Source organism: Peromyscus maniculatus, chromosome 4 (genome assembly GCF_049852395.1).
Source record: "Peromyscus maniculatus bairdii isolate BWxNUB_F1_BW_parent chromosome 4, HU_Pman_BW_mat_3.1, whole genome shotgun sequence".
NCBI lineage: Eukaryota > Metazoa > Chordata > Mammalia > Rodentia > Cricetidae > Peromyscus > Peromyscus maniculatus.
The window spans coordinates 90,379,471-90,404,107 of record NC_134855.1 but is presented as its reverse complement, the minus strand read 5'-3'; the positions used below and the strand labels follow the sequence as shown (position 1 = coordinate 90,404,107).

Below are 24,637 nucleotides of genomic sequence, written 5' to 3'. Positions count from 1 at the left end.
TTAATCATAAACAGGAATAAACCTAGTTTGTCTTTACTATAAGATGACTTTTAAGCCTAAGATGGGGGTAGGCTATTTCTTTACAACCTCAAGCAATTCCTTGTTCTTCTTAGGTAGGAGAAAGAAGTGTCTATGGTGATGTAGTATCTGTGTGACTTTTAAACACAACACATGAGCTTTCTCATTTATAATTTTAACAGCAAGTAAGTGTGTCAGTTGCCTCTGTATTGGTTGGCATTGCTCTGTATATGGAGCTCCTGGTGGAAAGTTTGACTGCTCAGAACTAGACTATTTACTTGGAAGGTGTATATGTAAAATTACCTTGCTTGTGAGGACCTCCCAGGATTCCCAGGTTGTTGTCCATGTTTTCTGCTGCAAAGTGCAAGAAAGGTGCATCCTTCGCCAACACCCAGCACTGCAGTAGAGTATAGGGGGCATTACACTCTTTAATCCGTTTTGAATTGACTTTTCTACAGGGATTAGAGAGTTGGTATTGATTACTTCTCATGACCAAAAGCAACATATGGATTAAGAGTTTATTTTGGCTTACGGCTGCAGAGGGCTGAAGCCATAATGGCAGGGGAAGCATGGCCTGCCAGCAGGGGCAGGAAGCTGCTGGTCAAATTTTATTTGCATAAAGGAAGTAGAGAAAACAAGTAGGAAGTAGAGTGAGGCTATAAACCCTCAAATCCCACCTTCAGGGACATGTTTCCTCCAGCAAGGCTCTACCTCCTAAAGGTTCCATAACCTCCCCAAAGAGCACCACCAGTGTTCAAATTCATAAGCCTATGGGGGATATTTTTCATTGAAACCACCACAGACACAAATTTAGTTTCATGTGTCTACATGTGGAAAACTAGTTTTCCCAGCACCATTTGTTAAAAGGGCTGCCTTTTCTCCAACGTGTGTTTTTTGACAGCTTTGTAAAAATGTAGGTGGCTATAACTACATGAGTTTATTCCTGGGTCCTCTATTCTATCCCAGTGGTCTATCGGCCTGTTCTGTCAAGAACCTCAAGACACTTACGATCTTCCATCTATCTCACAGGGGAAAGTATTCCTTAACTTAAAGGGAACAAGATAAATAATTCGTTTTTGTTGTTGTTTCTACTTTTTTTTATAATCTCCTAATCCTCTTTGTATAATGCTGAATTCTAATTTCATTTCATGCTGGTTGTCCTTATCCAGTGAAGTGACCTCAGTCATTCGAAATGGAGAAAAGGGAGTTAGCTCACAAGTCCCTATAAATATGCTTTCTTAAACAACAAAATGAATGACTGACAGGAAGTCAATTAAATCTCCTAAGCTTATTGATCATTTCTGTTGTAAAGGCAGAAAATCAATCCATGATTTTTTTTTCCTCAGTGTATTTTCAACTAGATGCCAAATGTTAGAGTCCCTAGTCCAGCTGCAGGAGTGTTTGATGGAATGTTTTCCTTCCCCCTTTATGGCAGTGCAGAAATGATCTGGGTGAGTGAACTATCATCCAGCACCTGAATGTTGAGGAGTTATTTTACCCCTGACGCCACCTCTATTGCAGTGGACACACCAAGGTCTGATAGGCAGGCCAAGGGAATAGCCAAGAATCTGTCACAAAGTTGTCTTAAGTGCTCTTCCTCAGAAGTGTCTCCATGGTGCTTGTTTAACTCTATGTTTCTAACTTCAGTGTGACCTTTAGGGAAAGGCCCCTGGAAACTACAAGTCTGTGCACACACAACTTGAGTCCTGAAGCTGCTTTCATCCAAACTCATTCCTTTAAGGCTCTGCAGTGGAAATTCATATCTAAAGACCAAAGGAAGGCTTTGCTCCATCACTGTGCCTTTGAATCACTGTGTCTTTCTTCTTCCTGTACTCTCTTGGTCAGTTCTGGGGATGCCAGACAAGGTGGAAGAAATGTGTCCTGACATCCCCCAGCTGGAAGGCCTGATGAAAGAAATCAATAGCTTGGCCGAGTCAGGTGCCCGGTATACAGAGATGCCCCATGTCATTGAAGTGATCTTACCTATGCTCTGCAACTACCTGTCTTACTGGTGGGAGCGGGGACCTGAGAACCTGCCCCCCAGCACAGGGCCCTGCTGCACCAAGGTCACCTCTGAACACCTCAGCCTCATCCTGGGCAACATCCTGAAAATCATCAACAACAACCTGGGCATTGATGAGGCCTCCTGGATGAAGCGCATCGCAGGTACCAATGCCCGTTCTCTCGTTCTTTGACCCTGCGGTTAAGGCAGCCAGATTGGCTTTTTAACTCTTGGTAGTTGTGTGATGAATTTGAGCAAGTTCTGTTCTGTTTTTTAATCTTCTACCTCCCATTTGCTTGGCACTGAACTGGGGGATAGAAGTTCAGCACAGTTTGTAGAGTACTTGCCTAGCGTATGTGAAGCCCTGGGTCCAATCCCCAGCAGTGCACAAACCAGGTGTGTTGGTACAGCCCTGTAATATGAACACTTGGGAGGTAGATGTAGGATGATCAGAAGTTCAAGGCCAGCCTTGGCTACATAGGATTGCAAGGCCAGCCTGGGCCAAGTGAGACCCTGTCTCAAACAAAAACAGCACAGTAAACTGAATGGACATACTTTCCTCAAGCCTTTACTCCAACCCTACTCCCCTCCTAATCCAGGCCCCTCAGATCTCCAAGGAGCCCTTTAGATCAGCTGTACTCACTGTGATCATCATCGCCTTACTTGTTGGGGTGCTTAAGAAATCCATTGGCTCCTCTGTTACTAATTATCTATAGTTGGTTGGGAAGTAACCCTTTGCATTTGATACTTATGTAAAACCCGCTCCCATCCGGGCTGCACTAATTTCCTCAATGTCGTTCTGAGTTTGCATTTCACTTTCTGCTTTCTAAGACGGGCTTGAATGAAGCTAATAATAGCCGCACTTAGTTTTGTTGAATTTTTTTCCTCTCTTTGTATCCCTCTTTAACTCCTGGCATGCAGTAGGCTCTTAATGAATGTTATTAGCCAATTTTCTGTTCCTCAAGCAACCACAAGAGGAGAAGAAGTTCTGGAAAACGAGTGTAATTCCCCCAGTCAAGGAAGGAACCATGACTATTTAGCATCCTGTGTGTCAAACTGGAATCTGGGGAGCTCAACACTGTGGAAAATCATTCTTTTTGATACAACTTCATTTTAGGTCACAGAGTCTGCTTGTCACAGCTTCCTCCGTACAACCTCTTGGACCGTGAATTGCCAAAGCTAGGCTACAGGGAGCACAACACTGCATAGTGACTTTTCATAGCAAATGAATAGACACACATAGAATACTAGAAGAACAAATGGGAAAAACTCCTGCCTCCTTTCTGTCTCAGAAATGAGCTGAGTTTAAAATTACAACTATTTTGATTGCTGGATAACACAGACCAGAGTAGACAGTCCCTTATTACCAATTACCCTAAAAAGGTTGTTAATCATAAGGTAATTTGATGGGCTCTCATCTATAAACCTGAGTTTAGAGAAGGCTGCTCCCAAGAGTACCTGTCACTACTCTGAAGGGCACTGATGAAAACAGAATTTAAAGCTGTCTTTCCTGCAGCAAATCCAGATCTCATTCAGTGAGGCCACTTAATTCCTGGTGACTAATACAAGTTTTAAGTAGTAACCTCAAACTCAATTAGGTTCAGCAGCAGTCCAGTGCCTAGGAGAGTGTGGAGAAGTCAGGTCTCCTTGGCTAATACATGTCATCCAAAAGCTACCTTTGCCTTATCAGAGTGAAGCTATCTCTTTGTCTTTTATTAGAAAAGCAAAACATAAGGAAAAGTGCGAAGAAAAAGAAAAGCTCCTGGAATGTAGCTGTTCTTAATTGAATTTTGCTAAGCTAAAGAAATGTCAAAATGGACATTCGCATGTCCATAGTCAATGGTTCAGGATGCATTCATTTCATTTTACTTTTTTCCTGCAATTACCCCAATTCTTATATTCAGACTATTCAGCTCAGCTGGCTTAAGTCATAACAATATAATCAGATTCTAGTCAATGGGTTATAAGAAATAGGGTAGAACGTGTGGGTTTCCATCATTCTAACAAAAGGCCAACATTGCAGGCCCTCTAAGTTCTTATTCGGCTTCTCTACTTCTAGCAATGCCCCAGTCTTTCCCAGCCCATGTTTACCTCCCTCCACCGAAGCCCAAAGAAGATGCCAGTGCTGAGGGCTTAGAACTTGACTGGGCTAGGATGCTTTGGGCAGATTTTTTTAATGAAATAATTGGAAAGCATATATATATATATATATATATATATATATATATATATATATATATAAACACATAATGATTGTACATATTTGTGGGGTACAGTGTGACTTTCAGTGCACATATTCTATGTGTAATGACAGATCAGGGTAACTGATATATCTGTCACCTCAACAGAAAGCACACACCCAGTGCTTGCTCGCAGGTCAACACAATACCAATTGCTATGAACAAAAGGCTTCCTTCAGGGTCATTGAATCTAGCTAGTAGAACAAGACCAACATGGACAGACTGTCAGATGATGTGAGATAGTCTGTTAGGGAGAGGAGAGCTATGGCATAGGCCATGCATACATGAGGAATTCATGTAGGGTGGGGCTCCTGTGGCCTGGAGGAGCTGATAGTGTTGGGACCTTCTCCTGCAGTGGGTCCTAGATGCTCAACCTCCACTGTGGACTTTCATGAGAGGGAAGTATCAAGGGAGGATTAAAGGAGGGAGCTAGACACAGGTACCATCCTGGTTGACAGATTCCTCAGTGTCACCTTTCCTTGTCATGAATGGTCACAACACATGGAGTAAGAGTAAGGTGCTTTGTTTGCAAATGCAGTGTATGCGCAGCCGATCATCAGCAAAGCCAGGCCTGACCTGCTGCGAAGCCACTTCATCCCCACCCTGGAGAAGCTAAAGAAGAAGGCAGTCAAGACGGTGCAGGAGGAGGAGCAGCTGAAGACGGACGGCAAAGGGGACACCCAGGAGGCTGAGCTCCTCATCCTAGATGAGTTTGCGGTCCTCTGCAGGGACCTCTACGCCTTCTACCCCATGCTGATCCGCTATGTGGACAACAACAGGTATGAAGGAGATCTCTGGAAGCTGCCTGCTGCTCTCTGAGGCTGGTTTGGGCAATCAAATAGCATGGAAAGATGATCATGTTGCCAGGGAGATCCACAGCTACCACTCCCAGTCTCCCCACTAGTAGTCAGAGCCTAGGTAGAGTAATTCTGTATGGATTGAGACACACATCCTCATGGGCCACTAGGAGGCAGGAGGAGCTAGTTGAACAGGATTGCATTGACTCCTTTCGGACCTCCTTCTGTTCCCTTATATACTCATTCAGTGGATGTCCTTGACTGTGCCAGGCACTCTTCAAGGCCTTGAGGGAGAGGACATACTCTTTAGCATAGGAGCATTCATTCTGGGAGTAAAGAGGCATAGACAATTAGAAAGAAAAAAAACAGAGTAAAACCATATTGAGAGAAGTAAAAAGAATTAGGAGAGGCAGGGAGAATGGAGTGGCAGTTCCTTTACTGTGATGTTCCTAGGAAAGCAGCATTTGAGCAAAGCCCTCCGGAAGTACGAGGCTAGGAACCATAAAGGTACAGGACAAGAGGATTGTGGGAAGAGGGACGATGGGCGAAAGTCCTCAGGAAACAGTGTGTTCAGGATGTTCAATAGTTGAAATGCTCCAATGTCACAATTAAGAAAATTAATTCTACAAAAAAAAAAAAAAAAAAAAAAAACTTAGACCTTGGGTCGGGACTCCCAAGATAAAAAAAAAGAAAGAAAGAAAGAAAGAAAGAAAGAAAGAAAGAAAGAAAGAAAGAAAGAAAGAAAGAAAGAAAGAAAGAAAGTTAGTTAATTCTTAAAATACCAGAAATTTTCTGTATGAGTCATCCTTTATCCAAACCCAATATATTCATTTGGCATATGAAATTTAATTGTGATATAATCAATGGTTAAAATAGTAATTTGAGCTATATGAAAGCCTGTGGTCCTATATGTCTATAAAGAATGCAGGGTATTTGTTAAATAAGCACAGTTATCTTCAGGGAAACTTAGAAGGTAGTATCGAAGCCCCTTATGGCATTAGTTCCTTTCTCCAGGCTATGACCAGATAACTGATGGGAAGCAACTTAAGGAAGGAGTTAGTTTGGCTCACGGTTTGAGGAGACACAGACTGTCATGGAGGGAAGATGAGGCAGTAGGACCTTACTTTATATCTGGATGAATAGAAGCTGAGAAAGAACAATGTCATGGTTCCATTGGTTTTCCCTTTTTTCTCCTTATTTATTCAGTCTGGGACCCCAGTCCAGGAAATGGTGTCACCTACCTCTAGGGTGGGTCTTCTCCTCTCATACAATCCTCTCTAGAAATGCCTTCATAGACACAAATATGGGCCTCACTAATACTGTAGGCATTTTTTTAATGCTTTTTTAATCTTTATTTTTATTTTATTTTATTAATACAGGGTTTCTCTGTTTAGCCTTGCCTGTCCTGGAACTCACTCTGTAGACTCATAGATCTACCTGTTTCTACCTCCAGAGTGCTGGGATTAAAGGCATGTGCCACTACCACCTGGCTTTAGCCTTTATTTTTATTTTATGTGAATCAGTGTTCTGCCTACATATGTGTCTGTACACCATGTGATTGTTTTATACCCTAGGACTGGAGTTACTGACAGTTGTGAGCTGTCATGTGGGTACTGGGAATTGAACTCAGATCTTCTGGAGGAGTAGTCAGTGCTCTTAACCCTTGAGCCATCTCTCCAGCTCCCCACTGGTATTTCTTAACTCAATCAAGTTAATAATTAAAATTAACCATTACAAACCCATGCCTTGTCAACTTGACACACAAATGTGTCACTTGACACTGTAATATTTGGCCTTTGCTTTCTTTCTCCCTACAATTAAATGTATATTGTTTTCCCATGCTGATTCTCCACTTCAATATCAACAGGGTACCCAACAATGTACACTAATTCTGACTCTACCTATAGAGTTAGTGTAGTCCTGTAAGAATGCCCCAACTTCAAACACCAGCCATATATGGGGTACCCATGGATTAGGGATGTATATAGTTCAGTAGTAGAGTGTTTGTATAGGATTTTTAAAAGGAAATCACTAACAAATACTATAGATGTAATTCTAAACAGTCTTATTAAATGAAAAACAGCCAAATACAGAGTTAAAAGCCCAGAGATCAGAGCAATAGCCAAGAGCTAAGACCACCTTATCTTACCACTCGCTGCCATCCTTCCCCTGAGAGAGAGACCTTCTTCCTGTGTCTTGTCTTTTTAATTGCCTTTCTGTTCTGCCTTCTCATTGGTTGTAAACCCAACCACATGACTTCCTCGTCACTGCCTGTCTATACAGACCTCCAGGTCTCTATGGTTGGTACTGGAATTAAAGGCGTGTGTCACCATGCAGGGCTGTGTCCTTGACCACACAGAGACTCTGCCTGCCATTTAATCAGATTAAGGGTGTGTGCTACCACTGCCAGATTTCTGCTTAATGGCTATGACCTCTGATCTCCAGTCAACTTTTTTTATTAACATACAAATAAAATCACATTTCAGCACAAATAAAGTATCACCATAAAATACTGCAACCATTAACCCACAACTGAAGTCATGTGCATTGAGCCCACACAAGACTTGCCATTTCAGCAATCTGTCCATGAACAGAGAGTAGCCCACAGGGACCCACCTTGACTGTTGAATGATTAGATACTACTAGATTCTGGGAAAGGAGGGATCGCTGTCTTTAGTTTTGTGCCCTCTGCTGAGCCTACCAGGTTCCAAAGGATAACTCTAAGCCCATGGTCACTAAGATGGTCTGTTTATTCTCAGTAGATCACAAAACAAATAGATGATAACATAAGGGAGAGATTTGTGGGGAAGGGAATGGCAAGGTGGTAAGAAGGTGGGGGGCAAGAATGGACAGTATGCATTGCATACATGCGGGAAATTGTCTAAGAACAAATTTAACAAAAATGAAGTTAAAGCCGGGCGGTGGTGGCACATGCCTTTAATCCCAGCACTGGGAAGGCAGAGGCAGGTAGATCTCTGTGAGTTCAAGGCAGCCTGGTCTTCAGAGTGAGTTCTAGGACAGCCAGGGGCTACACAGTGAAACCCTGTCTTGAAAAACAAAAAAACAACAACAAAAATGTTATAAGGAGGTGACCAGGTTAGCCACAGTTTTGCTGTGCTAACTGTGCAGAATAAATGTAAACTTGGATTTCTTGACCCCTGCCTCAGAATGATTCATAGTGAATAAGGCCTGTCTCTGGGTCAGAACCCATAATAAGAGAAAATGGAGAAATACATGTTAATATGGGAAAATGAATTTATTACAGTTTTGACTGAAACTGAGGAGAGGAATTCTCAATCTCTCTCTGGGGCCCTGACAATGCTCTAGCTTACATGGGGGAGGGGGAAGGGAAACAAAAGGCAGGAAATGTGCTTATTTGATTTAACTGAGGGCTCAAGTTAGCAGTAGTGGAAGATGGGGTGGGGTGGGCAAAAACAAAAAAAAAAGAACACAACCCTTTCCTGGGAAAGTCCAGAGTTCATGGTCTAGCTATTTCCACTCTCAGTATGGTTTTTCTGGTAGGTATTCCAATGCTTAGGACCCCCATAGAACTCAAAGCACATATGATTACTGATTTATTAGAAAGAATACAACTCAGGAATATCCTAATGGAAACACATGGGTTTGGGGTTGCACGGAGTTCCCATGCTCTCCCCATGGGTAGTGGCCCCTCTGTACATCAATGTGGTCACCAGTCTAGAGGCCCTGAACCTCCTCGTTCAGGAGTTTTTGGTGGTGGTGATGGCACTTGGTTGTGCTTTCTTTTGCTTTCCTTTGTTGTCCTGGGCATTGGGCCTAGGATGGATTGCCTAATAGGCAAGTGCTCTCCCACTAATCAGCAGCCTTGATATTTAATAGTTTTATAGGTGTTGTTGACTGACTGTATCAATAGCCAATGGTGTTTGAGTTTGAACTGAATCCTCTCAACTCATTCCAAGGGGTTAGGAATAAGCCTGAAGGTTCTGACCCTATAATATGATTCCAACTAACACTCGAAAGTTCTAGTCTGTCTGGGGCCCAGGTGCTACCCTGAAGTTATCTATCCCCTCAACAAGGTAGCCTCATGCCATTCACACACCCAGCTATGGCCAAAAGCTTATGAAGAGCAAAAAATTGTTCCTACTGCTCAGGACCCCCTTTGGCAGGAATAGAAGCAAAGACTAAGTGTGTAGTTCAGTTTAACAAAGGCTCTTAAAGTTGAGAAACTTACAATCAGGGAACACTAGAAGGGATAGAAAAATAGCTGAGAGAACATGACTGGTGTTGGAGTCATTTCCCATGCATGGCAGGAAATTTATATTCATTTTAGCATTTACCTTTATAATACAAGATGCACTTAATGTAATACAAATGAGCTTACTTATATTTAGGATTTGAAAAAAAATCTTCTGCATACATACTGTCTTTACACATACACACACATATGTATCAACACATATGCATAAATATGTACATTAAGACTAGAATAGTGTATTTCCTTTCCTGGCTACAGGAAATTATACTCACTTTGACAAAGAAACTCTGCTCTTAGAATATCAGCTTTAGTCATTTCCGATAACGTAATTATGTTAGCAATTTAAAGAAGGAATTTGTCAGAGTTTGAGGTGAAAACAAAAATAAAAATGGAGTGAGATTGCTCCTGGAATAGCTTTTGAATTGCGTCTGTCGCCACGGATGATCAAGACTCAAGACAGAGCGTGTTCTGTTTACAGGGTGCTTGACAGTTGCTAAAAATGGCAATGTCAGAGTCTTCGAGATCATCATTAATTCATTCATCTCCACTTTCCAACCCGTTCTTCCAGGAGCGTCACAGCCATGTGAGCCTGCTTAGAAATACATCCTCTAACATGAGTGCTTGTCCCTTCAAAGACCTTTGTAGCAATGAAAGCAGAAAGCATGTATACCATACTAAGTGTGAAGTGTAGAAAAATGTTCAGAGCGCTGGCCCTGGGGCTGAAGCCTGTAATTGCAGCACTTAAGAGGCTGAGGCGAAAGGTATACAAGACTTCAGCCTACAGAGTGAGACCCTCAAAAAAAATACAGAACAGCATACTTATTAAGTAGATTATTTTGGAGGATATAGCTATGCATTATTATACAAGCAATTCTTACATTTGAAGAGACTGAGGCTTTTGCTGGTCCTCAAAGCCAGAGTTAATAATACACCTTAAGGTCACAGAAGACTTAAGACTGCTTTCCTACTGTGTACTCAGCCTGTTTGTTTAACCTGCCTTTAAGTGAATAATGTAACAACCAACCTTACTTGCCTTGGATTTCTCATGCAATCAACTTTTACAGCCTAAATTAATGCATATCTGTAATCTTAAGTAGTCTTTCATGCCCCTGATCTTGGAGTAATGCATGTATGTTTGGACATGTATTATGATAATCATTTGCTGAAAACAGCAAATATGAGTGGAAAGCAGTCATAAAACAGACAGCCACCATAAATGTTGAACAAAGCATTCAGATACTGCTTGATAATGTTTGTTTTGTTGTCTGGGTCAATTAGAGTCAGTAACTTAATCGTTTATAAGACTCTGTTAAAGATTTCTGTAAAGTGTCCCTCATTTCTTCCCCATGTGCTATTTTCTGTGCTGTTCAATGAAAGAGAACAAAGCTCTTTGTTAGAGACAGACACATATGGACAGACAGACACAGGGACAGATTTGAAAGATAGCCTTCAGACAGGTGTAGAGTCAGACTCATAGGCAGACAGGATGGAGGAAGGAAGACACGAGGAGACTGAAACAGAGAGTTCAGTCTGGGCTTGCTCCTAGTCAAGTGATACCAAGAGGAAGCACTTTGATTTCTGCCCTTAATTCGACACCGGCACATTATTGGTGACTGAGTTTATTATTAATGCATTCAAATGAGTGCAGGAGGACAGTTGGGATTGTGGGTCATAAAGTGAGGCTTATTTTTGCCTCCCCTTCTAACCTTTTCTGAATCTTTTGTCACTCACCTTTGTCCCCTCCCACAGTCTTTCCCCCAGTCAAAGGCTGCTCCTTCCTTCCCCTGTGTCCATGGGAAATGGTTTATCTGAGAACAAGTGCCTGCTTGGCAGGCCCAGAACTTGGAGACTAGAAGACTTCAAGAAGGGAAAAGAAAAGACTTGCCCTATCCTGGGATTTTTTGCCCATTGTCTCACTGTGGATAGAGATTTGAGAGAGGGAAGTCGTCTTCTTTTTCCTTAGGGTCAGCCTTGAATAAACCCACTTGGCCAAAATCTGTCCCTGGGGTTTTCAGTAGAGTGGAGAGCAGCAAGCAGTACAGACTTTAGATTCCAGTAGTACTTTCTTCATCCCAAAGAACCAACTTACACGGAATGATGGAATAGAGGAGTTGGCAGAGACATTGTCATCACCTCATGTGTCCCCCACCTGGATGGATAAGTGTCTCTTCCCTTCTCCTGCCCAGGATGTCCTGTATTGTTTGCTTAGCCCAGTGAGGGGAAGAAGTGGAGGACAGAAACAATCTTGCTTTGCATGCAGTCCCATCCCTGTTTCAAACTATCTTCAGCTCAGCTTGTAGCTCTTACCTATAGGCTCTAACTTTGCTCTCTAAAGCCAGAGAAAATCAATCTTTCATATGGCAGCACTTTGAAATGTTGAAGAAACTCCATGCCCTTTCTTCATCTCTGTTTTTCTTCATTGTATTGAGCCTTTGTACTTCCCGCATCCCTGTGGGATGGTTTTTAAACCTCTGAAAAGAATTTTTCACTGGTCAGTGTTGAACCTGAAGCTGGCAGGATACAAAAGAACTCCGGGTGTGTTGTTAGCAGATCAGGGAACACCAGCTGCCCATCTCCTCTTGCCTAGAGACAGAAATCAAGACAGATTCAACAAGGCCCTAAAAGGGCAGTAGTCTTCTGCCTCCTTTCTGAGAAATAAAAACATGTAGATCATAAATATGGGCTTGGTCACATGATTTTGGTTAAAAATATCTCTGAAACTATCAAAGTAAACCTTGTGGGGTGCCCATCTCAGACTGAGCCCTGTGTGGAGGGAAGTCTTGCAGTAACCCTGAGAGAAGCCCTCACCTCAGACAATCTGACCCTGAACCCAAGAGCACAACCTCGATAGCTTTCAAAACTTGGGAACTTTTCATTTTGAAAATGTAAGTTTGAGTCTCCTTACTGTTACCATTGCTCAAGATTCTATTCTACCCTCTTTGGGGGCATGTGGAGTTGGAGACAAGGCCTTGCTTATGTAACCCAGTCTAGCCTTGACTACTCATAGCAGTCCTGATGGCTAACTCAGCCTCCTCAGTGCTGGGATTATAAGTGTACAACTGTTGGGAACGAAGGGTCATAATTACCAGTTTATGTTTAGACAACATGGCAAGACATGGATACCCAGCATGGACCAAGATGGCTAACACTGGACATCTGTGGGGCTATACGTCCTCTAACACAAAAAGGTAGACACCAGATGTCCAGAGAACACAAAAGTGTGTAGTGATGTGATGTATTATGTAACTATTTGTGGTAAAATGCCACTTTTGTGTAGCTTCTTTATAAATATGGCCTTGAGGTCAAAACCAGAGACTTTACCTTCACCAGCCTGCCAGAATGTGCCTATCTGCAGGCAAGTGAGCCTACTTCTGTATGACCTGTATACGAGTCTATACGTATGCCCATGTTTACTGGGTGCCTGCCTGCATCTGGATGCCTAGCAGGCTGTATAGCAGCCTTCAGCCAGAGTGAATAAAGTATGTCTTCTCTGTCTACAACTCCTCACATGAGCCACCTCCTCTCCTGCCATCACAGCTAGGACCTTGGAGCGCCATCCTCAGCTTGTTAAGTTTCTATTCTCAAAGCTTCTTGTTTTCTCTGTTAATGTACTCAGTTATTTCAGCTGCTCGGGTTGCTTCCCTCGCCGTCTTACATGGACAAGTCCCAACTCACGACCTCCAAACTGAATCTCCCCTTACCAGGAACCTGGCATGTCATGGCTGCCTCTTGGCAGCAACCAGTGCAGATGATAAAAGACCCACAGGCTAAGTAATGATCTCCACAGGGATCAAGTGGCTCCCTATTGAATTAGATGCCAAATCCTCTGAAAACATGGGGCAGGAAGGAGAGAAGCATCCCTCTGAGCAGAGTGAGTCTGAGCAATAGATATGAAAACAAAATCTTTTCTCCTGCAAATAGCATCTTGGTCTGGCTTGAGGGAGAGTTGCAGGGAGCTTGTGTGCCTGGGAGAAAACATTTAAGGGATGCTCTTCCTTCCACCAGGACACGGTACCTAAGGTTTTGTTTTTGCTACTCTTGCTTACTGACCATCCCCAAGGCTGTACCTTTCCTTGGCAGATTAGGATACGACCCTTGCCTCTTCCCACTTAAGCCACAGTACAAATGCACAAAGCGCGTTTAAACCAACACACCAAGGAATGAACAGCTGGTGGTTCTGATAAAGCGAGAAAGGTAACCCTGGAAAAGCATTCTGGGGGAAAAAAAATCAATGTGAAGGAAATCAAAGAGCTTATCAGTCTCAGACCTCAAACTTGAATTGCATTTGGGCTGCAGGTAATGGAGTGACTATACTGCTTAAAGAGATGAGAAGTCTATCATACATAAAAGAAATCCAAAGATAGTGTATGGCCGGTATGATTATTCACTGTGGAACCTTACACCTTTGTCTTTGTATCTTTCCCATTGCCTTCCATCTCCAAAGTTATTTTATGTTTTAATATGGCAATTATAGTTCCAGGCTTTGGGTTTTCACCCTAATCAGAAAGGATTAAAGCAAATTTCACAGGCAAAGGCAAAAAGATACTCTTCTTAGGGAACTTTTCCAGGAAGTCAATTCTTCAATCTGCACTTTGATCTCATTGATCAGTTCCTGGATGTAGCTTAAGAAATGTGGAGTAGCAAGATACTTAGTGGGACAGGACGACACTCTGAACAAAGGAAGGTCTTGTTGCTACAGAAGAAAAGGAGGATGGGTGCTGGGCACGCAACTCGTACTGTCTATTAAATAAAGAAAATGCCAGTTGAATTTGAAACAAGAGTGGTTCAATAATAATGTTCTTGAGGCTGGAGCCCACGGCAGAGAGGCTCACAGGAGATAAGAAGGAAGGAGGTCTGTAGCTAGAGTTTTCCTGCTTGGTCCACAGTCAGGACAAATCTCTGTCACCTGCTAGTCCCACAGCCGCTCAGACCCAACCAAGTAAACACAGAGACTTATATTGCTTACAAACTGTATGGCCGTGCCAGGCTTCTTGCTAACTGTTCTTATATCTTAAATTAATCCATTTCTATAAATCTATACCTTGCCACATGGCTCATGGCTTACCAGCATCTTCACATGCTGCTTGTCATGGCAGCGGCTGGCAGTGTCTCCCTGACTCAGCCTTCCACTTCCCATTATTCTCCTCTCTCCTTGTCCTGCCTGGCCACTGGCCAATCAGTGTTTTATTTATACAGAAAGATATCCACAGCAGAGATCTAAACATGAGTTGACCTCTAGAATGTTTCCCTTCTTTGCCTAGCATGGAGCTCTCCATGAGTGGGCATGACTATCAGGCTGCCTAGGAATATCACTCAAATTTCCCAGAACTGGCTTTGTTTGTGTGTATGTGTATGACATGTGTGCACCTTTGTATATGTGAGTGCAGGAACATGTATGGAGGTCACAGGTATTTATCCCTGCCTCCCACCTTAAGATAGGGTCCCTTTGTTATTTGCCTGTGACTACACCAGGCTAGCTAGCCCATGAGCTTCAAGGGATTCTCCCATCTCTGTCTCCCATCTCACTGTAAGAGTGTTGAGATCACAGATGTGTGCTACCAAGCCTGGCTTGACATGAGCTTTGGGGATTCAGACCTTCACACTTGTATGCTGCACACTTCACTTGCTGAGCTGTCGCCTCAGCTCCATAATTTGTTTTTGATAATGCTCTGCATGGGACAAGGGACAGCAAGTTTTTTGGATCATCTGTGAGAACCAAATGTTTATTTTTCTTCCTTTCTTTTTTCCTCTGTGTTTTCAGAAAAGGCCTCATTATGTAGCACTATTGGCCTGGAAGTCACTATGTAGACCAGGTTGGGATTGAATTCATAGAGATCTGCCTTCCTCTGCCTCCCAAGTGCTGGAATTAAAGACATGCACCAACACCAGCAACCAATTGTTTGTCCTAATAAAGCCATCTAATTTAACTTCTATATTATAGTTATATTTTAATAATGATCATCCTCAGGAAAGAGCACACCAACTGGTTATCTAATATCAAATGGTCAGTCCTAAAAACATACATAAAAGTAACAGTATATAGACTGAGTAGGTTTTATTCAGAAGTGTGTGTGTGTGTGTGTGTGTGTGTGTGTGTGTGTGTGTGTATATATATATATATATATATATATATATATATATATATATATATATATATATATATTCATGTGACAACAATTAGTGAAAAAAGGAGCCATGACTTTGAAAGAGAGCAAAGAGGGGTGTATAGGAGGGTTTGGAGGGAGGAAAGGGGAGGGGAAATGATGTAATTATATTATAATCTCCACAATAAAAGAATTTTTTATAAGAAATAAATGTAAGTCTGGCATGCAGGTTACTGAAACAGAGCTGTTAAAACCCTTGGGACTGTCTGAGTTACAGGATTATCTTTTGTTATTCACAATAAGCCTCATTCCACCATACTTGAGTTCACACTCATGATTAGATGTTTGGAACTTTCAGCCCTACCCTCTAACTTCTTGACCTCTCCAGAAGAAAGGAGCTAGAGACTGAGTTAATCACCAAAGCCAGTGATTTAACCAACCAGGCCTGTGTGTTCTAGTTTGCCTCCTGTTACTATGATAAATGCTATGGCCAAAAACAACAAAGGGGAAGAAGGGTTTGTTTCAGCTTACAAGTTATAGTCCATCATTGAGAGATGAGGGCAGGAACTCCAGCAAAAGGAGCTTGAAGCAGAAACCATGAAGGAAGGCTGCTTACAAGCTTACTCTCCCTGGTTTGCTTGGCTACCTTTGTTATATAGCCCAGGCCCACCAGGCTAGGGATGGTACCTCCCACAGTGGGCTGGGCCCGTCTATATCACATAGCCCTACAGACATGTCCACAGGCTAGTCTGATAGAAGCAATTGTTCAGTTGAAGCATCTCCTTTCCAGTATGTCAAGGTGGACCTCTGAAGCTAACTATAGCACTATGAAATGAAACCCTAAACTCTGGAGTTTGGAGACCTTCTAAATTGAGAGAAATATGGAGATACCTGGAGGGTAAAGTAACTGAAGATAGGTTGGAATCTCCAGATTCCTCTTCCATATTGTCAACCTAAAAAGTACATTTCCTATTTTAAAGGAAATAATAGTTTATTCTAGAGCTACTTTGAGTAGCTGTGGCCCAGGAACACGGATTTAGGTTATCCCAACTTCCATGCTTCAATGTAGAAGCAGTTTCACAGGGTTTTTATAGTTTTACAGAACAAAGAAAGTCATAAATCAAGGCCCCTTTAAAATACACTCGTGGGTACACCAGAGAGGCACATGCAATGAGATGGGAGAGGTATTTTATAGGCCCAAGATGCTGTCTGATGACATTCCTAGCTCCCAGATTGGCAGAAGCCAATGTTCTGCTAAGTTAATAGCTTCTAAGGGTTTTTTTTTTTTTGTCTATTATCATGAGGTGTTAATTCGGATACAGAGTGGGGCAAGGAATGGATGTTCCGGAAGGCTAAAACTAGAACAAAATAAAGTAATTAGCCTCTGAACCTACAAACAATCTCTTCACAGTACTGAAATTCCAATTGGTCAATCAGTCTCTGTAGACACAGAAACTCCTTCCAGGAGATTTGTTCACAGCCAGATTCTTTTCAGAAATTTTCATTCACAATATCTTGTCCTATATATGTCTTTCATTTCTTTGATTATATTTATGATAAACTATTAATAAGAAGGAAAGTGACTTCCCATTCGAAGAGCTCTTCTTGGTAATTATGAACCCAGAGAACTGTCAAAACCCCTGATTTACAGCCATTTTGAGGCTAGTGTGTGAAGTGGGGAGCAATCTTGTGGGGCTGAGCTTTTAATATGTGAGGCATTTACTAACTCCAGACAGTGTCGTGGTTGAATTGGTGGGTTGATGTCTGGAAAGCAGAGTAGCTGGTTGATGAGAAGAAGGTTCCATGTTTGATATGAAAGTGTCCAGTAGAAGAGCAATATCTTATTTGTTTAGTTGCTTTGTTGGTGTTGGTTCTTAAATCATTCTGTGCAGATATTTGGAAATAGCAATTCATCTTGCCTTTTTTGATTAAAGCTTAGTTCAAATATGCATGATACCCAAGAGCAAGACAACTTAGAGAAAATAACTGAGTTTGACTTAATTTGGCCTTCTTGTCACTCTTGTGTTTATATGTCTTAGCCCAACCTAGAAAAAAAAAACTAATGCATATTTATAGAGAATTTCCACGCCATTGAAGAGGCAGTTCTTGCCTATAAGCATGATCCCCAGAAACTATGGATTTTTGTTTAGTTGGCTTGAGGTTTATTTTTTGTTTTGTTTTATTTAAAGGCATGCAGAGATAGGCAGTTCTTTGGAGTTTTTCTGGCTAGCCACCCAAGCCAACTTGGTGAGTTCCAAGACAGTAAGAGATGGTATCAGAGGAACGACACCTGAGGTTTGATCTCTGGCCTCTACACGTGAACACATGAACACATGCCCCTCAACTGACCCCCACCACCACACCACCACACCACCACACCCACCACACAGAAAGATATATGGTTTCTGCTAAGACATTTTAAAATATAGACAATTTTTTTCTTTCATTTAGAAAACTAGCTTCAAGAGACTGGAGAAAAGGCTCAATGGTTAAGATCAAATACTGCTCCTACAGAGGACTGAATTCAGTTCCCAGCATCCACATTGTGGCAGTTTACAATCACCTGTAATTACAGTTCTAGGAGATCTGATGCCCTCTTTTGATATCTGCAAGCACATGAATTCAAAAGCACCCCCAACACACATACACACACAGTTTAAATTGTTTTAAATCTTTCATTCAAAGAACTGGCTTTCAGAGTAAGAGTACATGTAGGGCATGACATGTTTATGAGGTTCAGATTTTCAGAGGTTTTCCAATGACAAATGCCAAGGGCAGGACTGGATGCCATAGTGACCAGTGTTTTCATAGGTTTGCTAGGCTTATCCATTAAATCTCTCTGCAGTAAGGCCTCTGGTATGGTCTGTCTCCAAACTTACAGTTTAACCATCCATTTACAGAAGAAACAAAGCAAAGGTGACAGTTTTGGAATGTTAATGTCAGACATTTGTGTTTGCCTCAATTCTTGAAAACTTTGATAAAAGTGCAAATAATACTTATTCCAATTCTGAACCTGAACCTTAATGTATAAGGATTATTGTCTTCGTATGGTAATGCAGTTTTCCTTGACTGAATATATACTGCTTTTATTTGTGGGGTATGCTTATAATCATTGCTGATTTCCTGCACCGATCCCTTTGCTTCTCAATGCAGGTCTAACTGGCTCAAAAGTCCAGGTACGGACTCTGACCAGCTCTTCCGCATGGTGGCTGAGGTCTTCATTCTGTGGTGTAAATCTCACGTAAGGACACACTGGGCTCTGGATTGAGAATCATTTGGGCAGGTATAGATTTGGAGAATCTTCCTTTTAATGCTTGTTTTTTTTTTCAACCTTCCTCTACCTTGCCCTGCTTTAGAACTTCAAGAGGGAAGAGCAAAATTTTGTGATTCAAAATGAAATTAATAACTTGGCATTTTTAACTGGAGACAGCAAAAGCAAGATGTCAAAAGTAAGTCCTCAGAATTCCATCTCAGGGATGCTCTAACCTTGGCCTCATGGGTCTAGTTCATATTCTGTGCGGCTTAGTGGCACATCCAGATTGAGTCCCACCATATAACCAGCAACCTCTACTGCTGTTTCTTTAGAATGTGCCAGAAGAAGCTCCTGTCAAATAAGTGTAGTTATCATGTTTTATGAATAAAGAGGTGCTTATATATCAGAAAATTTAAGTCTCAAGACTTGCCCAAGGCATTTGAGAGATCTCCAAACAGAAGCTGCTATGAATGTTTTTTTTTTTTTAAAAAAAAAAAGTGCATTCAGTACAGCCACCACTCCAAAAGTGCAGATGCACAAAGCCACCTTCTGATGGGCTGAGAGGAAATGACCTTGCCTTCACACCTCCACAGCACACACCCAGGCATCATGTTTTCTTTCTGTTTGGAACACCAACATCTGTTTTATTCCAGATGTGCTGACCTCTTAATGCCTGTGTTCATTTTCCACGACATTTTCACTCAGAAAGTCAAACATCTGTCCATCTCCTTGCAGGAGATGTTTGAAAGAGGGCATGTCACTCTACAGTCAGAGGGGGGGAGGGGGGAGCTAACCTATAGGAGGGAACTGTGATACAGAAGGGGGCAAAGTAGACTTGCACCTCCTTCTCAGTCAGCTCTGTACAATGAAGTTTCCTTCGTTGTCTTGACTGGAGAGAACCAGCCACGCTTCTTCGGTTGCACATACAAAAGCCAAGCCCCCTTGGCTGTGATGTCTTCTTCCTGGCATTGTGGCTCACTATTGGCTCTGTGTCCCTGAGAACTGTGCCTCAGGGAGGTTTGGCTTCTATCTCAAGTGTCAGCAGCCTGTAGTAGCTGAGAGACAGCCCTCATGGCTGGCGGTGCTGCCTGTGAGGAACATGAAAGTGAAGTGTGCATGGGACCCCTCGGAAGTGAAAGGTGGATCTGGCAAGACAGGAATCATGGGCTTATAGTGAAGACCTTGAACATCCCTCTAGTAAGCATTTTGGACAAATGACCCATGTCTTGGCACTGCAAGAAAGAGAGCACAATGAAAATGTGAGTGCCTGGGGCTGTACCAAATGGGGCAGCTGGCTCCCATCAGCTGCAGCTACTCTGCACTGCCTCTTCTGTCTTTCATTTGTTTTTAACACTAGCTCTCTTCCAGTATCCAAAATTTGACTGTAGAGGTTACAATCTACTCTCTAGTATACACCAGAGTACACTTTTCACATATGCTGCCTAATAAAGTTGACATTGAAAATTGCTCATCTATAAAGCAGGGAGATTATATTTGAGGAGACTCTTGGCTGCAAAGGCATCTTGTGGTATCTCCTTTGGTGCTTTAGTTACACTTATCTGATTTTCCACAATCCTCCTTGCATTCACTTGTTCATAGAAACAGCTGTTCACTTGAGGAATACAAGCCCAGGTTTCCCGGCTTCCTAGGACTCCAGCTTAGCTAAGTTGCCTTTGCAGGGTCTTGCAGCCATCACAGGCCGCCCTTTAGCCCAGACTTCTTACAGGAAGTCAGTAAATCCCAAGCAGACACCATGCATTGGGTAGATCCTCTGGCTCAAAACTGACCCAGCTAGCATCCATGACAACCTGATGCAAGGATTTGGAGTACAAATGGGGAAAGCCATCTCAGCCCTCTGGTGATGAATGGATCTTCAAGGTCCTTGAGTTTATAAATGAATGAGGCAACAGAAAACCATTTCACAACTCAACTCACCCACTAACAAAACTAACATACCATTCTTTCATTCATGATGCTAATTAGGAAAGGGGGCATTTGCTAGGCTCATTCACAATACTGAATAAGGAAAGAGGGGCATTTGCCTGGTCAGAATGGTTATGTTCAAAACATGGGTATCTTTCCTCTTGGAAAGGTTCATCTTTAGGAGCAAACTCTGCTTCCACTGACATTCTATGCCAATTGTTTTTGAGCCTTATTAGTCACACTGTCCCTGTTGCCTCAATTAGGACAGAGAAAATAGTAGTAAATAGACAAGAAATAGAAAGGAAAAATCACTTAATCCTCAGAGTCCATCTTTCCAATTTGTAATGGGGTTGAGTTTACTACCTGACTTTTTTTAGGTTCTACCAAGAGACTCTGGTTAAAATTCAGTTTTCATGAGTATCTGTCAGAATATCACTTGATAAACACATTAATGCAGACACATTGCCTTCAATAAATAGCCATTTCTGGTATCTGAGGATAGAGAACTACATATGAGAAGCCAGGGAAGGAACTTCCTTCCATATCAGTTGAATTCCTCTTGCCCTTGCTTCTGTACAGTCAGACGTTCTCTGCTACCTGGTCAGAATGGGCACCTGTTACCTGTGCTTGCGTTTGTCTCTGTTCTCAGTTGCATTCTGGTGTTGTACAAATGAAGTTGCCTTTGGTGCACATGGCAGTCTCGGTGGAGGTATCTGTCTGTGAATGCTGCATGTCATGTACTGCATAAGCCATGCCTGATGGCAAGGAAGCACAAGAAATATACAGTGGGCCACACTGTTCCCACCCGATTAACTGAAGATCCTTTCAAAGACATGTTATTTTGCTGGCAGCTCACACACATTTCTTCTTTGAAAGCTCATTGTATATTTTGTTTATAAAGCACCGGTTTGTGAGTATACGTTAAGCTAATGTGACTAGCTGAGCAAGTATTTTTTATTTGGTTTGGTTTTTAAATGTGCTTTGTTTTCTGGCCATATGGCAGCAGCTTCCTCGGAGGGGAATGGTAAGTTAGAATGCATTTAGCCAAAGAAATGTTAAGACAGCCCTTGACCAATTTTGTAAACACTAAAATGCACCATTGAGATACAAGAATTGGGATGTGTTTTTAGTGAGTTGAAAAAAGACAGGAATTGTCTAATAAGATATATTTGAATGTTTTAAGAGAGTACAAAATCATGTGACTTTTGCTCAATGTGCTCAAGTGCACATACACAGATACACACATGTACATACACATACACATATACATTATTCTCTTTACTTCCTCACTCTGCAATCTTTCTCTTTTATTTTCTTTGTTCTTATACTTTTGAAGTATCTCACATTCATACACTCATGTTCTCTCCCTCCCCCTCCCTCCTCTAACACACACACACACACACACACACACACACACACACACACTTACCCTTTCTCCTCTACTGTCTGTCCTTTCCCTCCTATCTGTCCCCTTTTCTCATGATCTTAATCCTCCCTCTGCATGCTCTCCCTTTCTTCTCCTCCACCCCCCACCCCCAACCCCTGTGTCTCAGACTGATTTCTAGAAATTCTTTTTTCCTCTAACATCTCATGTTGAGTTGACTTACATTAACTTCACTTACCCTCTAGATGGTGTAAGGACTTCCCACAGGCAGGTCTGCCTTTGATCAGAGCCTGATATGAGCCCCCTGAGCTATAGTGGCCACAGACAACACCAGGCAATGCATCTTCATCAAACCCCCACATTTCAGAAAAACATGAAGACTGCAAAGTCTGGCTTGGGATTTTTTTTCCCTTAAGGTCTAGACAGAAAGTTACTTGTTTGATCATAAAGTGCTGCTGTAGTTTATGACCTAAGAGTGGATAAGTGGAGTTGTTCTGAGGGCATATGAACCAGAATTAGGGAATTACCGTGAGGTAATTAATCTTAGCAATAAGTGAAGAGTAAAGGTATAGCCTTCAGGATGTAGGAATCTTTGACTTAAAGTGTGTTTAAAAGGTGCAGTGTAAGAAGGTAGAGGCTCTGTTGTTTAGATTGTGGAGTGATCCCAAGTCACTCTGGACAGTCCTACACTATCCCCAGTAACACCCCCCTCTCTCTTTATTTCCTTCTCCCTCCCTCCCTCCATCCCTCACTCTGTTTAGAGACAGAGTCTTACTATGTAATCTGGGCTGACCTCAGATGCTATCCCACAGCCCAAGCTGTCCTTGAACTCTTCCTCTATGTGCCTCAGCCTCCAGTGCTGCTGTTAAAGGTGTGGATCATCATGCCCAGCCCAAACATGTAGTAAGATCTCTTTGTTGTCCTTGTTGTTTGCTCTGTTTTGGCTCCTTCGATTTCAGTGCTTAGGATGGAAGCCAGGATCTTGAGTGAGCTATGTAAATCCCAGGCCATCCAGTAATTTTTAAATATATTTTTATCAATTGCAAATAATGAACACAAAAAGGATTCCAGTTTTGTTTTGTTTTGTTTCTATGTATACTTTGGGGAGGGGGGGTTGGTTTAGTTTTGGTTTCAGATTTTTTTTTTTAAGAGAGAGAAAGAACATAAAGTTTGGTGGATAGGGATCTGGGAGGAATTGGGAGAGGGGAAAGAATATGATCAAAACATAGTGTATGAAAAACATTTTAAATATAAAAAAGAAAAATGGGGAAAAATAGCACATTAGGCTAATGGTTTGTACACCAAATATACCAAATGAACTTGAATAAAAATATTTTAAAGATTTTTGAAAAGATTCAAAAATGTGAATATATATATATATATTCATATATATGAATGCAGACCTTTTAGAAGAAGCAAAGGCATTGCCCTTAACTTGATTCTCTAATCTGCTGGAGTGGATAATGTGGTAGATGGGAGAAATTAAAACTTGAGGTCTTTGGGTACATGCAAATTGTCTGCAGCCCCCTGTGGCTAAAGGAAGTAAAAGAGGAGACACTGTAGATATAAAGAATTGCTGGGAGTAGCTACTGTGGGTGGGATCTACAGAGCATACACTCAGGAAGGCTGGTCTCTGAGGTAATTTCCTTTCAGGCCGGAAGTGCTTGATGAGGATATATATATAAGTTCTTTACAGGCAAATTAACCTACATCCTAACCTCCCCTCAGTCTTCATGCTATGCTCACGTGAACTGTTGAGTTTCTGTTCTGCTGACTGAGCAACTGGGCCCAGGAAGCCATGAATGACACACTGCCTGCTGCTTTGGATCCCTGCTTTGACTGACTGACTCTTCTTCTTTCTTTCCCTTTGTCTTTCCACACAGGCCATGCAAGTAAAGGTACAGGTCAAATGCATGATGTGTCTTTTCTGTCCTAGTAGTAGAGAGAGGTACCAGGCTCTGTCCCCGTCCACACTGTGGTCACCATGGGGGTGGTACTGATGGATTTTCCAACCTGTGGGTCCCCAGGGAAGACAAGTAGCCTGTCCAAGAGTGAATGGAGGCTTATCCACCCTTGGGATGGGGAAGTCAGGCAAGCCTTGCTTTAATGAGGTCTCCTTGCATTTTCTGCTCCCTTCCCCCGGAGGCCTTCTCTCCTAGTTTGGCAGCCACTATAATGCCAGAGATGGGGAGGACCAGCAGGGCTTGGGAGCCTCAGAGCCTCACTCTGCTGCCATGGCACCAGGTTCACATTTCTAATTTCTGTTAGTGGCCCCAATCCTCTCACACTGTACATGTGCTGCCTCTGATTCAAGCTACCATGATTGGAGGAGAGTCTCCCAGGGACTGAACTCAAGTTTGACATCAGTAGATAACCTTAAGTTTTTACACAAAATGTACACATGATGGAATAAGTTTCCAATTGTTCCTAAAGTTTATGTAGACATTCTTTTCTTTCTGTTCACTAGTAAGTATCTAGTGCTATTGTTCCAAACCCTCTGACCCAAGGTATGTGGTGGAGAATGGGAGGCATGTAAAAGCCAATTTACATGCAGCTCGCAGAAAAAAAAAATGGAGCCTTGGCAAGATAGACTTGTATCTGGGTGATGTCTCAGATGCTTTCTTATTGTGTGACCTCAAAAAACTCAAGATCCCTAAGCATCATGTTTTCATTCCTAAACTA

The 24,637-nt window shown here is 42.2% G+C and overlaps 1 protein-coding gene across 1 annotated transcript in view; it reads left to right on the top strand.

Moving 5' to 3' along the window:
- The window catches only part of Ryr3 (ryanodine receptor 3), a 535,270-nt gene that overhangs the window by 452,231 nt on the left and 58,402 nt on the right, over positions 1-24,637 (top strand). Inside the window, exons 66-69 of the mRNA XM_076570297.1 lie at positions 1,864-2,184; positions 4,799-5,039; positions 18,549-18,636; positions 18,752-18,844. Of these exons, the coding sequence (XP_076426412.1) occupies positions 1,864-2,184; positions 4,799-5,039; positions 18,549-18,636; positions 18,752-18,844 (743 nt within the window). The remainder of the gene's footprint in view (positions 1-1,863; positions 2,185-4,798; positions 5,040-18,548; positions 18,637-18,751; positions 18,845-24,637) is intronic.